Source organism: Typopeltis vanoorti, chromosome 20 (assembly GCF_054136105.1).
Source record: "Typopeltis vanoorti isolate ZY-2024b chromosome 20, IOZ_Tvanoo_1.0, whole genome shotgun sequence".
NCBI classification, from domain to species: domain Eukaryota; kingdom Metazoa; phylum Arthropoda; class Arachnida; order Uropygi; family Thelyphonidae; genus Typopeltis; species Typopeltis vanoorti.
Window position 1 is genome coordinate 14,644,399 of NC_143568.1, and position 16,228 is coordinate 14,660,626.

Here is a 16,228-nt window from a genome sequence, read left to right on the forward strand (position 1 = left end):
GATTGCTTCCAATATCAGTTCTATATTCATTCTGCAACAGGCAGGTGTTCACGTGAGTTTTGAATTAATCTAAGTTAAATCAGTGCAATCATTGTTCAAAATGAGTACAATAAGTAGTTACTTTATGAGTAAAAAAAAGGAAGGCTGAAGAAGCAGAAATTGTTGAATCTACTTGTGATCTTGTAAAACGGAAAACTAGCACCGAAAATACACTTGGTGAAGAGGATCACGAAACCAAGACTGAAGATCCACGTGGTCAAAAGGAAGCAGATTCTGATAATGATTGGACCGAATGTTGAACACTTTTGCAGAAAAATGGCTTCTGCGAGAGAAACGAATGGGTGTATATCAAGAATAAAATGTTGGGCTGTAAAGTGTGTTGTGATGTTGGAAGTCTTGCTGTCGATAAACACATGGGAACGAAAATTTCAATGGAGGACAAATGGTAAAATCAGTCATATTGGAGAATCTCGCAAACAACAGTTAATGTCATTAAGAAAAAAGATTTACGATCATAAGGAGAGTGCAGGGCACAAAGCATGCCAAAAAATAAAATCTGAAGCAAAAAACGAAACATTAGAGAAAGTTTTCCCAAATACTTTGTCTCATAATAAAGACGTAACAGGAAAACTGTTTCGAACCACTTACAAAGTTGCGAGGAGAAATCAGTCATTTAACAACTTTGAAGACGAAATAAATTTACATGAACTTAATGGCCTAGACATGGGATATATTCTTCATTCTGAAAATGCTTGCATTAACCTCCCTACCAGCCAATGTGGATGAAATAGTGACACCAAATTGCACTTCTTATCCATGTTATTCACTGGGTTTTAGAGCTTTGTATCCAGATTTATCTCGACGTCTCTAGATGTCGTGGGGGGTTAACCACCTTACCGGCCATTATGGATCAAATACACATCCTCATGCGTTTCATATCCATCATATATTTCAATGTAATATCAATGGTATTACAATTTTAATATGCACTTCGCATCCATAATAACCTTGACATCTATAGACTTCTTGGCAGGTAGCATGGTTAACATTGTGAGCCATATCGCAAATGAAATGAGAAAAACATATTAATCGACAATATAGTGAACTCCAAGAACAAAATATCATTACTTGTTGATGAATCGACAACTGTGAGTAACACAACAACGTTGATTGTTTTTGTTCATGTAGTTCTTCCTGAACTTTCGGCTCCTGTGAGTCTTTTCCTAGATTTGATTTGAACGTAACTGCTAGAGGAATTCTAAACTCTTTAATTAGTCTTCTTAGTGTTTAGGATTATCTGAAAATTACTTAAAGGAGTGTTTATTGTCTGTAACTTGTGATGGTGCAGCTGTGTTGTTTGGTGTGCGTAATGGTGTAAGGAGGCTAATGCAAGAGAAGTTTCCTAGTGTTATTTTCTGGCATTGTGCTAGCCATCAATTTGAATTATCTGTTAGTGACACAGTGAACAGTGTGGCAGGAGTGAATCACTTTAAGAGTTTCATGGACAAACTTTATGTGACTTATTATGCTTCACCTAAGAATGCTAGGGAACTACAGGAATGTGCAGTGTCGTGACGTTCTATTTTCATGTTATGTTCTAAATCCGCCATCTTGGTTCAAGTCACTCTTATCAATAAAACAACTAATTGCAAATTGATCACCGATCCAAAAGTAGGGAAATTTATAATTATACTGCGCCACCCTATTCTTAGATTAGTCTATATAAAATAGTAGGATCAATTTTTAATTAAGTTAGCAGTCTCCTCATTTATTTAGGCTGAATTATTTCTATTTCACTCGGGGTTCCTGCAAGATTCGAATATTTATGAACGGTGCAATAAAAAGGAATTCAGGCAAACACAATATTTAGATTAACAAAATAAAACATTTAATATATGATATATATATATATAACAAATACAAGAATTATGCTTTAAAACGAAACAATACAATCAACTTAGTACATCTTGCTAAGTCACTCATGCCAATTAAATGTTCTAAACTTTCACGTATACAATTCACAGTTTCAAAATCACAAGCTTTCTTAACTCAAGTTAATAAAACGAAACTTCTTATTTAATCAGTCTCCACATATCTGTCAGCTGTACTTAATGTTTAATATTCACAGGAAGCACTAATCAAGGTAGACAATATTCCATGCAATCTTATTCCGGACTTTGAACTTCGAAGACATGTTAATGTTAAAACAAACAAACAAGTATGACTATTCTTACCAGATACAATCTTCAATACATCAATTAATTGTGAGCACACTTATGAATTAACTTATTTACGTTAGCGGAACACATTAATAAAAATTCTCCAATGATTTAACTGAACTGTTAATCGCGCTTCACTACTCTAAAAAAAAAGCACATCAATAAGCCATTGATAATTCTCCTTGTTTACTTTTCTCAAACTAGTTAATTTCAATATAATTCTTCTCAGGGCAACATAGAATTAAGATGTAATCCTAGACTAACTGGAACTAATCAGAATTTTTCATTGAATGTCCAGTTCTTTATTTATCCAGTTACGGCATTAATTTTCCTTTATAACACACTTCACTTCACTTGCAACTAAGTATATGGTTCACTATGTTTTGGCTCACTTCTAAACACTATTCTCATGAATTTCTGCCCTAGAGAACTTATAATTTTCTTCCACTTCCTTTGCTTGTATCCTACCTTCCTTTCCGCTCTGCAAAAACTTCCTCCCTTCTCTCTAATTAAAAATCTTTTATATCTTTTCCTATCCTTTCATTCCGAAGGTCACGCTCTATTCGACTCGTGCTTGTTTATTTCATGTGTCTCCATGACAATAAATGAACGCAAACATTTCGCTAATGTAATACAATGCTCTACAACTACATGAGTGATTACATAACGTTAAATTTTCACAAATAAGAATAAACAGAATATTTAAGCTACTTAATCAGCTTTTTCATTACGTATAGAATTAATTATAATAATACTTTTCGTTACATCATATATATATTTTAGTTATAAATTCTGCACATATTATTACTTAACAAATTAATAGTAGGTTAAGTTTAGAATAAATATTTAAATAGTAATCCTAAATTAAGAAATAATAATTAATTTTTATACAAATCATGATTAATACATAATAAGCAATGTTAAATGTGAATGAAAAAAAAATAAATTACACAACATAGTTTCATTCACAATTTAACAGCAGTGACTCTAGAACTTCAACTTCTTAAAATTGGCAAAATTTTAAGCGTTCACTGTTTCTGCAGTATGGCAAGACTTTGAAGTCCCCATCCATCACTTTCTGGAGGCAAAAGAAGACAGCAGAAGAAGCAAAACAGATCACTTTTTTTATGAGGGCCTTTTAAGAAAAATAACGTCATGTGAGTTTGTTCTTGATTTAGGCCTTATGTGTGATGCTCTCCAAGAACTTAGTTCATTAAGTCTAGATTTACAAGAGATTCTGTGTGTAGAGGCTTAAGTGCTGTGAGGACATCATGTTGGAGGCTTAATGGAATGTATACAGCACTCAGAAAGGATTAACATAGGTTTAATACTTCCTATATTTTGTCCTATATAATCTCAATAAATATGGTTACATTAAGCTTCTGAAGATTTGGGAAACACTCATCACCATAGGTCCCACCTTTCATTCCAGGCCACCTACAACTGCCCTTAGAGGGTGCTCCACCCAGATAGGACTTTAGTGTCACCCACGTGGTTGGACTTAGTATTGTATAATATTTGTGTTCATGTTACGTTAGTTGTTTGTAATCCTCAAAGATGTCCTAGTGACTAGGATGAAATATAGGAAGTATTAAACCTGTGTTAATCCTTTCTGAGTGCTGTATACATTCCATTAAGCTTCCAACATGATTTACAAGAGAGAAATATTGACTTGTAAAGCAGACAGGAAGATAAAGAATACAGTTCAAATTTCTGAAGAAAGAATTGAAAATCCTGGTCAGTACTACAGTATTTCTCTTCAAAGTCAGAAGAACATGAAGTTCAAAGGGATTGATCTTCACAAAAACGAAAGACAGACACAGTCCTGAAATAAGTTCATCTGCTTTCTATAAAAGTCTGAAAGAAGCTGTTGGAAAGCATCTGCTTGAAGGAGATGATGCTGATTTGCCTAAATGTACTAAGATTTTAGATTCCAAGTATTGGCCAGAAAATCCAGAAGCATCTGACATTTGGTGAAGCTGAAATTAAAAAGTTAGCATGCTAATTTCGTTTAAATGAAAGAGAAGCAGTTTGTGGTTTCCGTGAATATCTTCAAGGAAATATAGTCCCGGACATACTGCTTCCTCTAAAGAACACTTTAGGCACAATTGCAATATCTTCCAGTGTATGTGAAAGGGGTTTTTCTCAGATGAATCTTATAGTAACTTCATCTAGGTCATCTCTGCTTGTACGGACAACTTCTGCTCTGATGTTCATCACAATAGTAGGACCTCCTCTCACTCAGTTGAACCCTAGCAAATATGTGGACTCATGGCTGCTCCGAGGTCGTCATTCTGCAGTTGATACCAAAAGCAAGAAGCTATCTAGAGACGATGAGGGTGTATTGGAGGATATGTTAAAAGTGTGGAAGTTGCTGTAATAACATCTTCATGGTGAGTGCTGCCACTTTTTTTCCAGAAAAAAAGCACCGGTAACACCTATTATGTTGATCTGGTACTTATTTAATTTTTTTGTCAATTTCATTCTCTGTTGAAGCTTGTTGTGTGTGTGTATATATATTTTAATTTTATATATTTCAAAAGCTTGTAAGCTTATATTAAATATAAATTTTTCCATTAATTGTGTATTAGACTCAATAGTCTGTCATGGTCTTGCGAATAACCCCCCCCTCCCACACACACACTAATACTGTGATATATATTTAATTAATACTGTGACAGGGTTCTTAATCTTATTTACATAATGTGCTATTTCTGGTTGATTTTATCTGTTTTAGAAAATTAGGGTTTTTCAGGGAAGGAAAAATTCTCTTCCTCTGAAACTGATTAAGTCACCTTCCAGGATTCAAATCCAGCTCTTTCCATCTGTAAGTCATTACTAATGACTGGCTATAGAGATGCTGCAGTTGAGTTAACTACGGCAAACTCATAGAGACTTAAGGAATAGTTTGCAGTAGTCAGTTTCCCTTACAGTAGCATTGTAACTACAAGCCAGGACTTTTCTGTAGTTCGACTGTGTTCGCTATAGGGAAAGTCAACTCTATAATATGTATAGATGATTATTTTAACTACTTGCTGACATTCTGGATTTATTGGTTCGCCTTATTACATTTTATGCTGCAAAGATGGTCAGTAACTTTACCATTATTGAATTAATTTCCATCGCTATTAAAAATCACTTTAATCTGTGGATGGTTATGTAATTTGACCATCAGCCAATTAATACCATGTGTTGCAGTTATCACTATAACAATATTTCTAGTTATGTTTTTCCTATATGTTCTTATCATTTATTAAGTGTCATGATTTTCTACCATACATTTCAATGGCTGTATACAGGATACTATTATAATCCAAAAGATACTGTGACAATTCAACATAAGATTTCATTACACATGAGAAGTTGCAAAATGAGTGTCATATGCAGAGAAATGCAAGTAGAAGGTTTGGTGAAGTAGCTTGTGAAAATTCCTGTTGAACAGACATAATGTAGAAATGGTGCATCTGTGAGAAAGTGACTAAAAAGAATCTGTGAAAGAGGTCATCTATTTATGCAAATTGTCCTCTTCTGGATAGCATTCCAAGGGAAGTTTTGGTACATTACTTTAAATGTGAGAGGATTATTCCAATGTTGGCTGGATTTGGGATTTATATAATGTTAGAAGTTGTACAGGTGAGAAGTGATGTCTTGAAGGGAGGTTATGGATTTGATTGCGCAAGGTACTGGAGGAATATCTGACCATATTTATTGTATATAACTTATGTATAGTTTCTTTCTTCATATTTTACTTATTATTCCCTATATAATTCACCTATCAAATTTGTTGTAAATAATGTTGTACCACTTACTTACTACTGTACCACTTGTGTTTGGATATGAAATAAATAAATATGGATTTAATGTATTTGTGATAGGAAAGATTACAGATATAAGTTAGCCGAGAAGAGAAATATGATCCTGACTGGAGATATAAATATTAAAAGTAAGGGAGGGAAATGAATGAATTTTTTAACCTGACAAATTCCTGCTCAATTTAATCATTTCTATTTTCTGGCTTAATTGTTACTCATTGCTTTTTTTTTTTACTCAAGCTTCTGGTAGTATATTAAGTAGTAGCTAATTCTGGGAAATCAGTAACACAGAAGTTCAGTGCATGAATGCTACACCTTTGTGATGTACATTTCTGAAGAGTATTTAATTTTTGTGATTTTTTTTTTGTACCTCTATATAGCCTTCTGCTATGATTAATGAAAACTTATCAGCCATATCTATTTCACTTGTAAAACTGAGTTTGGACATTTTGTTTAACTATTCCTTTCATATGCAATTTAAAATATGCATATACACGATGGGTACATTATTAGTTACTTTGTTTATTGATTGTTTGTTTAGTATGTCATTGTTTTTGAGGGAAAAGTAGGAATTTTGTAATTGCTGAGATTACCCAAAATATGAACTTATGATTTTGAATTGCCTGTTATATGTATAAGGATGCTAATGGTAGTCAAAAGTTAAGCAATGTACTAATGTTACAGTTAGCACACTGCAGAAAAAAAGTGCTTTTTGGGAGGGGGTGGGAATAATTGACAATATTGTGATAGTTTATTAGTAGCTTTTTTTTTGTGTGAGAGAGAGAGATGTATTTTTTACTGATGGTGGCACATGGAAAGACAGAATGATAAGTGAGTTTTCTAGGTCTAGAAGTGTTTCAAAAGTGCCAGAACTGCAGGTTTTGTAAAAAGAAGTATACTATGTGATAACTGTAATTGATGAAAGGCATGAAAATGTCAATACAATATGAAAGTAAAAGTGTGTAAAGGGCCATGATTATATTTTAGTCAATGTATAGGTTTGTACAAGAAAAATGATGTGTAACTGTGTGACTTGGATGATATTATTATTATTATGGGACACCTCCAAGGAGTCCAAAGGCTTATGGAAGGGCACCTACTCCACAACTCTCAGTCTCGATCACTCAATCCACCAACTACAGCGAATCGCATCATCTACACCAATGCCATCTACTGCCCACCACCACTAGTATTTTCACAGACAATCACAAACATCCATGCCCACAGTGGGATTTGAATCCACAGCTTTTTGGCTGGAGAGTGGCTACATTTAACCACTCAGCCAGCCAAGCAAGCAAGTGGTTATGACTGATGAATTGTACTTGATTAGTTTGGAGTTAGGTATCTGGGGAATGTGTGGTTCACTTGGACTAGAACCGTTAGGGAGAATGCAGGTGTCCCTTGAAACAAGTGAATAATCATGTGAATGACCAGTGTGCAAGCTGCCTTATTGTTGTGAGTGAATGGGAGTGATCAAAAATGCCAAATATACTCAGGTCTCGAATCTAATGGGATGCTTATTACAAGAAGCAAGGAGATTCACTTCATGAATGCCAGTAGCATCAGGAACAAGGTCTCATTAGTTGAAGCCAGACCTCTGGAGATACTGAATCAATGGCAAAAGTATTTTTGTATACAAGTAGCATAATGGTGTGTCATCATACTTTAAAACACTAGATGAGAGATACTTGTAGGAAGGTTTTTTCCACTGTGTATATTGCAAAAGTGAGCAAAATAGTGCAAAGGATTACTCGAACATGTTGACAGGAGAGATAGAAAGAGAGAATGATCTAAGACAGTGGAGATCTGTTAAGTTCTTCCTATGAAGATATCTATCTTCAGTTTTTATTGGTTATGGAGAGGTTTATTGGTTATGAAGTTTGATTAATAGGTAGAAAAAATGGGTCATAATAGAAACATATGTTACTAAAAAGTGTTTTAGGATAGATAGGATAGATCCAAAGAAATTTTTCAGTATGTATTGCAAAATTTGTTTTCCAGTATTGTTAACAAGGGAAGGACAAGATTTTTTTGCTAGGAGTGGAGGATGAGTAGAATGAATTGCCAGAAATGGTCACAAATGGTTTGCAAGGGAAGAAATGAGTTTATTGAGGAGGTATGTGGTTAGCATGGGCTTCCTGTGATGACTCTTCAGACTTACTGAAGATACCTCTGTAATAGTAATAAAATTTGTTGTTTAAAATTAATGCCAGTCGTTGAAAAATTTTTGCTGGTTTAAAAAATGCTGTATAGGTTACTTAACATTGGGTCACTGTGACAGATTGAAACGTGATTTGGAGTGTTTCTGATTTGCTACAAATCATTTGTATCAGTGATCTTAGATTGTGCTCTCTTTGTTGATTAAAGAATGCATCATATGAAAGTGTCTCACATCCTTTAAATACTCATACTAAAATTAAGACTGCTGTCAGAAAGAGTGATCTCCCCCCCCCTTCTCTCCCTGAGTATTTGGAAGAAAGTCAAAAATGTATACTGCAACCAAAGTGGTGCTTTGTAATTTATATCAGTAGCCTTCCTTCTTGTCTTGCTGTTGCAGATTTGTATCTCTTTTTACCACAGTGTTTGAATATTAATTTCTCTTAAAATTAATGATGATTCCAAAATAGTTCAAATTTCAGTATAAGAAATGTAAAAATTATCTTAGATCACTACTTAATTCTGCTCATTTTATTGTTATGATTTTCCAAGATATCAAATATAAGTAACATTGATTTTTGTTACCTTGTAGGCCTGACCAACATAATTCCATTCAATGCGTTAGTACTCGAATTCTTCAGTTGCACTTGGATCCTGCAAAGGGACTCCATCATAATCTTCCTGTACTCTTTGATTATTTTCATCTTTGTGCTGTTACTCTCACCATCCATGCCTCCATCCTGGCCTTGTGTCAGCCTTATCTCAGGTAAGTTCAAGTTGATAAGAATATATTTAGTTGTATATATTGATATGTCAGTCATGTCTAACTGTAATTTTACTAGTTATTTATTTTATTTTATTTTTTTGTTTTTAATATATATATTTCTGTTGTTTAGAATGGAAGACCAACAAATTTCAGCTAGATTGTTTAAGTTCTTGTGTTTTTATTTATTTCTTTATTTGTATACTTATTGTCCTTCTGTAATATGTTTTATAAAAACTGAATGTTTAACTTTTCTCTTTATAACAGAACTAACAAAAAAGAAAAGAAAAAGACAAAGATGAATTCATATCTATCATTATTTTTGTTATTTATACTTGTTTACAAACATCAGCAGATTCTTTTTTTAACTCCCCCCCCCCACACACCTGGCACTAATTTGCTGTTTATTTTGGAATGCTTTCTTGTGTGTTGTGGTAGACTGAAAAGAAAAAAAAAAATGAGAAATTGGGATGAGTGCTTCTTAATGATTCAAATTCTCTATTATCCTCTTGTGCAACAAATAAATTATTAATTTCGTAGGTTGTGCCATAACTTCCATTTTTGACCCCCCCCCACATACTATTGTTATCAAATTGTAGTTCTTGTAAATTATTTGCATCATTCTCTTACTTAGCAATATAATTTACTTTCTCAGTAAAGTAAACACACTCAAGAAAAATAAGTACACATGCATAGCTGCATTTGACTAAGCAGTGCAACTCTTGTATATAACACACACACACACACACACACACACACACACACACACACACACACACACACACACACACACACACACACACACACACACACACAGAGAATTGATTATATAAGCACAAGAGCAAATCATTGGAATTTAAGTGCATTAACAAACCTTCAGCTGATTATTTAACTTCTTGTTCCAAACTAAGACTTGTGTATTATTAATTTTATTTTAGCTGATCTTAAGATCAGATCTGATGGAATGTTGTATTATAAAAGAATGCCCTGGAAGACCAAGGTGTCTTCTTTTTGTTTGTATCTCTCCATTCTTTGTATGGAGTCAATGCAGATTGTCACTCATGTTCTTATGTAATGGAAGCCAGTATTTTGCTCTTGGTCACTAAGGCATCATCATAGGTTCAAAGATATGAATATGCTGGTGCAAGCGACTGAGCTGCAGGTACAAAGGAAAGGCAAACACATACTAAGTACAAAATGGTGTTATCCTACAGTCCTAACTGGTACTTTCTTTAGGCATGGTAAAAAGATTTTGCTCATTGGGTTGACATTCTCATAATAATAATCTCTTAGGTTTTTGAGGCTTCCATATTATTTAGGTTACAGGAATGTCGTGGAGTTGTAGCAGATTCCAAAAACATTCTCCTAGATTTAAATCCATCTCTGTGTAATAGTTTTTTTACCCTCCCCTTGCTAAATGAAACAATCTGAATCATTGGCATGGTTGGTAGCCCTAGAGTGACTGTGTAGTGTAGATCCTATCCTGTTCCATGCCCAGTCATAATCAAGCAGCTTAACTTCTTATAAACTTAGAAATGCAGATAGGATTAACTGCATAAACAGTTGATTCTATCTGCATTTCTGCTATATCTGTTAAATCATGGCTGGTTTTTCTGTTTTGTAGGATAAAAAAACCAGAGTTTCTGGGAGTAGGATTTTTTTTTTAAGAAAAAAATCCTACTTCTTCCATACGAGACCAGCTAACTTGCCTTCATTTGAAATGCCCTGATAAAGGTTTTCTGTGCCTTGGGATTTGAACCCAAGTATTTCCAGCCAAAGGACTTAATTGAAACTGACTGAGCTGTAGAGGTCTGTTGTATAGATATTGAACTTTTATTATTTTTATCATCTAAACAGATTGATTTTAATAATTAACCAGGTTGGACTTATAGACCTTTTTTTGCATTAAAGATTAATGTTTCTCCAACTTATTTTACTGCCTGTAATGCTGACAGTATCTTAGGAGGATACTTAACACAAAAGGCAATGAAAAAACTCAGATGTTTCCCAATAGTTATTTCTTTGAATTAGAAAAAATAGCACAGGGGAGGTTGTAAATATTATTTATACTAATTAATGACTTCCAGATGTCAAAAGTGGTTTCTATTTAGTGTGCCTTGCGAGCAAATTACCTCGAAAGACTCCTTGAACAACCTACGAAATTTTTCTCTTCTAAGTAAAGCGTGGAAGAAGCTTGGTGGCAGCACACTGCTAGTATAGTTTTCATCACTGTTGATCAATGGGGGATCTGCTTATGTCACCTATCTCTGGTCAAATACCCTTGAAAAATTTCATGAATCTCAAGTTGTTGTCCTTGATATTGCCAAGGCTTGACCAGGTCTGCACAAAGGTCTGCTGAACAAGCTCCCATTATTTGGTTTGCCACTGACTTTGCAGTTGGATTGCCAGCTTTCTGACCAGACACACTTCATTATTTTCCAACAATGCAATTAATGCTGGATTCTATAAGTCCCTTTTCTTTCACTCACTCTTCTTTCTATTACTCCAGTTGACTGCCAGTCCAGTGCATAGTTTCACTGATTACACATTGCATCATCATGAATTTCCTGATATGTATCCTAAAGGGATGCTCAGGCTACTATGACAGCACTACACAGTTAAGTTTACATTATTATTGATCTCCTATGAATAATTTTCCTCCAAATTGGTCTATTATTTATCAGTACTTCAGTATTGTCATATATAACATTTCATTCTTCTGAGGTGCTTCTGACTGAATCAACCCATATAGCATCAAACACCTGTTTTGCTAATCTTTCTTCTTCCATTTTGCTTAAGTAACCATGCTACCTTAGATTGGCCCTGCTCACACATTCTGGAATGTCAATAATGTCAGGTGCCTTCCTAATATCTTCATTTTTAATGATTCTGACACTGATGCCATCTATTCAGGTTCCTAAATTTGCGCAGAACTCTCATATCTGTGGTCTCTAATCTTTGGTCAATATCTGGTGCAGATATTAACCTAACTCTCAGATCCATAAATTAAAATTTATTCAACTGTCTTCCCATTGTACCATCTTCTGTTGTCTGTTTCCAAGCTTAATTTGACATCTTCAATAAAAACTGTGCCTAAATAGCTGAAACATTTTACTTATTCTATAGGTTCTCCACTGAGAATAACGCAGATGAAGTTTTCAATGTTCCTGCCTGTTTTCATAATTTTGATTTTATTGCTGATTTCCATGCTAATTTTGCTACATCTCAGTTCAATTCAGTTAGAGAATTCTGGAGACTTGCACTGGATGTGTTTAGGAGTACAACATCATCTGCACAAAGCAAAGAGATAAATTTGATATCTTTAATTCTAATATCAGGTTTAATGCCACTTTCTTTCATTATTGTGATCCTTATAGATGTTGAATAAAAATGGAGATAATGTGCGTCCTTGTCTTACTTACGCTGGATTTTACATCAAATCATCTTCCTGTATTTCCTTCAATTCTAACTGCTGACTTACAACTTAAATATAGATTATGTATTACTCTGTATAATATTCCATTTAGCCCATATAATTGTAATATTTTTTGTAAATATTTTCTCTGGGCACTTGTTGTATGCCTTTTCCAAATCTACAAAACTTAAGTACATATTTTTACTAAAGTAAAGAGCCAAAAGGCTTCAGTTTGGTGATGTTAAATTATATGAGTAAAGTGAATATTAGATCCACCATTATTTCAAAGCTGAATGTAGAAACTATGAAAGTTTCATAAAGTAAGTTGTCCAGAGAGCTTACAGGAATGCATCTCCCTGGCAATCACGTGTTGCCTTAGTGCAGACTACTCGGAAGACATAGGTGCTGTCCAAGTGTCTATATATTTGCCTTTTGTTAGTCCATTTTGATAAGCTTTCACTTGCCTGACAGCTGTTTCAAACTGGTTGGTTCTCCTCAGGGACCAGACAGAAGCCTTAAGAGAGCAAAAACTCTAGTTCAGTACTAAGGAACTTGAAATGTCAGAAGAATTGTATTTTTCATAAGCAAACTCTTGGTCAGTATGTAAAAGTATTTACATACTGACAGAGAGTTCACTGACGAAAAATGAATTTCTCTGACATTTCAAGTTCCTTAGTAATGAACTAGAGTTTTTTCTCTCTTAAGGAATGCACTTAAGGGTTCTGTCTGGTCTCTGAGGAGAACCAACCAGTTTGAAACTGCTCTCAGGCTGGTGAAACCTTATCAAAATGGACTAAACCATGGCCCACTCAGAAGACCTAGGTCTTCTGAGTGGGCCATGCTAAGGCATCATATGAATGCTAGGAGTGTATTCCTATAACCTCTCTGGTCAACTTAAGTTACAAAACTTTCAGTTTCTACATTAGACTTTGAAATAATACTGGATCTAATGTTCACTTTACAGATTCTTGTTATATTCTCATGATTTCTCAACTGTTTGTTATAAATAAAAAATCTCATATTAACAACTTCTAGGTTCAGGCCAAACAGAGGTTGTAAAGATCAGGTTTTTTCTTCCACATTTATTCTTAGCCTCTTTTCAAGTAAGCTTGCATAAATTTTACCAGGAACACTCAGTAGAGAAATTCCTCTGTAATTCTCACATTCAGCGTTATTCCCTTTTTTATAGATGGGAACTATGAGAGCTCTACTCCTATCATCTGGGATTCAACCCTCTGACCAGGCCCTCTGAATTATGCAGTGTAGCCACTGCAAAACTTATATCTCTGTATATTTGAGCATTTCTGGTCAAATATCATTTCTAGCTGTCTTTCTAGCATTTTCTATGTGCTTCTGTTTCATTCATCTTGAAAATTTCCTACTACTGTTCTGTCACTGTTTTGTTTAGCAGTCTTTCAACGTAATTACTCTAGATATCTAGGACATCTTTTTCTTCCATTTTTCATGTCACTTTTATCGTATTTGATCCCTTGTACAGTACTCTTTTCTCTATTTCCAAGCTTTTTGACTAGCCTTCAGAACATTTTGTCACCTTCTTTATTTATCTTCTATATTCTTATGCATTGCACTCCTTTTCATTTGATATGCTAACCAATCGGCCAGCTGGCCGAGTGGTTAGCGTATTCGCTCTGCATCCAAAAGGCTGCTGGTTTGAATCCCACCGTGGGCATGGAGGTTTGTCTCTGGAAGTACTAGTAGTGGTGGTAGATGGTGTTGGTGTAGTTGCGGTTAGTTGGTGGATTGAGTGATGGAGACAGAGTTGTAGAGCAGGTGCCCTCCCTCGGTGAGTCTTTGGCTCCCTGGAGGTGTCAAATAATAATAATAATAAATCTTCCTTTTTTGCAAATTGCAATCACCTCTAGAACCTCAACCTTGATTACCTGCAATTCCAATCTCCAAAACATTCTTCAATGGGAATTTGATAACTTTGTCAGTTTCATTGCTAGCAAAACACAACTTTGCCAAAAATATTTCTTACAAAAAATGATCCCTTTTCTTCCAGTCTCACTTTTGACAATGCCCAAATCTCTGTTCAAGATGGGATTTATCTTCTTTGCTCTAGCCTCATATTACAATCATATTGTAAATATTGCCTCATCTGGATGCATAAATAGGTTTTCTCTTTCACATGAGGTGTTACATGGCTCCAGATATGAGAGCAGCATACCCCTAAGGGCTTCTAAAAATAGTCTCTCTACAGAAAAGATTAGTTAGATTGATTAATGACCCCTCTCTCATTAATACACTTCACTCACTATCATACAGCTGTGTAGTTTCTGCTGCTTGCATCTTCTGCAATACTTTTACAGGCACTGTTCATCAGAATTGGTATTAGTAATTCCTCCACCCTGTCACCTCCATTGAAATGCATGCAGCAGTTAATCAGCACTCTCTCACACATTTGAACTCCAAATCCACAGAACAAATTTCTCCTCCTCTTTGTTCATCTTTTACTATTGCTTTATTCTTCTACCTTATGTTTCCCACAATTGTCCAAGTCAAATATGAGCAAGTTCCTTTTTGCCCATCTGTGATACTCGTATACTATAGGTTGACTAACCTCTTGTGGATAGTTCCCCCCCCCCCTTTTTTTTTTTTGAGTAATTATAGCCAATGTATTTGAAATAAGGGATGCTCCTAAACAAAAACAGGCTATAATAGCCGTAATTATAATAATATTGTTTAAGAGGAGTAGCATGGGAATTTTCCCAGAAACTATACCTAATAAATAGAAATGTTAATCAGTACTTATAAGCTACATGTAATATAAGCATTATAATGCAATGGAGCATGTAGGAATAAATTACCTCATAGAAGGGTTACTATTGGGAGGAAAATGCAAAAAAAAAAAAATCCTCAGCCTAATTTTTTTTTTTTTTTATTTTTTTTTTTAAGAACAGAAATTTTTATTCTAGAGCTAATTACTTCCATTGTTGAAAATGAGATTCAAGTTATTGATTTTGCTCATTCATTCATTCATTTTTCTGTTCATTCACATGAAGCTTGTTAACAACTTCATAAATGTTTTGATTGAATGAAATGACTATCTGCACATGGAAGCAGAAGTTTATTATTCATCTGTGCTGGAATATCTGAATATTGATGAATATTGGATATAATAGGAAGCATTCAATAGAAATTGATCTGCTACTCAACAGATCTGCACATGATGCAAATTACTCATTCCTATAAAAACACCACATCATTCCATCTCCATTTTTTGGCTCGGAGATATGTGGGGCTCAATGGGTTGGCCACATCTCCAGTATCTTCAGGATCACAACTCATCATTGTTGAGATGATTCTTTCAGGTGGCAGATTGTTGAACGATTTGAAGCTAGGCAGTTGCAGGCAAAGGTGGCATGTTAGCTTAATTATATCATGAAATGGCATCTTTGCACATGAACCATAACAAGAAGAACTTGCCAAGGTTGCCCAAGGTCAGCCAACTCAACCAGGATAGACTGCTATCTGGCTTGAGCAGCAAGATGAAATGTTATATGCTGTCACTAACTGTCTCTTGAGGTTGCTGCAGCCACAGGTGAAAAAATTTTCAACCGAACTGTGTTAAGAAAGCTCAGTTCAAGTGAACTATGCAATGAAGCTAGTGGTTTGTATCCCATTAATTATAAACTACTGCACAGCTTGTCTAAAGTGCATCACAAACATGTGACTAAAAAGCCCTGACAAATTGGGTACAGTTCTGTTCACTGAATCCCATTTTAGCCTGAAGATGGATTCTAGATGTTTGATCTGTAGAGAGAATGAATACAGTATGATCCCTTCAACATTGGAGAAAGGGACACTTATGGTGGAAGCAGTGTTCTTGTGTGAGGTGGAA

General features: G+C 34.7%; 1 protein-coding gene across 1 annotated transcript in view; it reads left to right on the forward strand.

Moving 5' to 3' along the window:
• LOC150095249 (protein FAM135A) overlaps positions 1-16,228 on the forward strand; it is a 455,287-nt gene that overhangs the window by 81,863 nt on the left and 357,196 nt on the right. Inside the window, exon 6 of the mRNA XM_090409881.1 lies at positions 8,781-8,954. Within this exon, the coding sequence (XP_090266007.1) occupies positions 8,781-8,954 (174 nt within the window). The remainder of the gene's footprint in view (positions 1-8,780; positions 8,955-16,228) is intronic.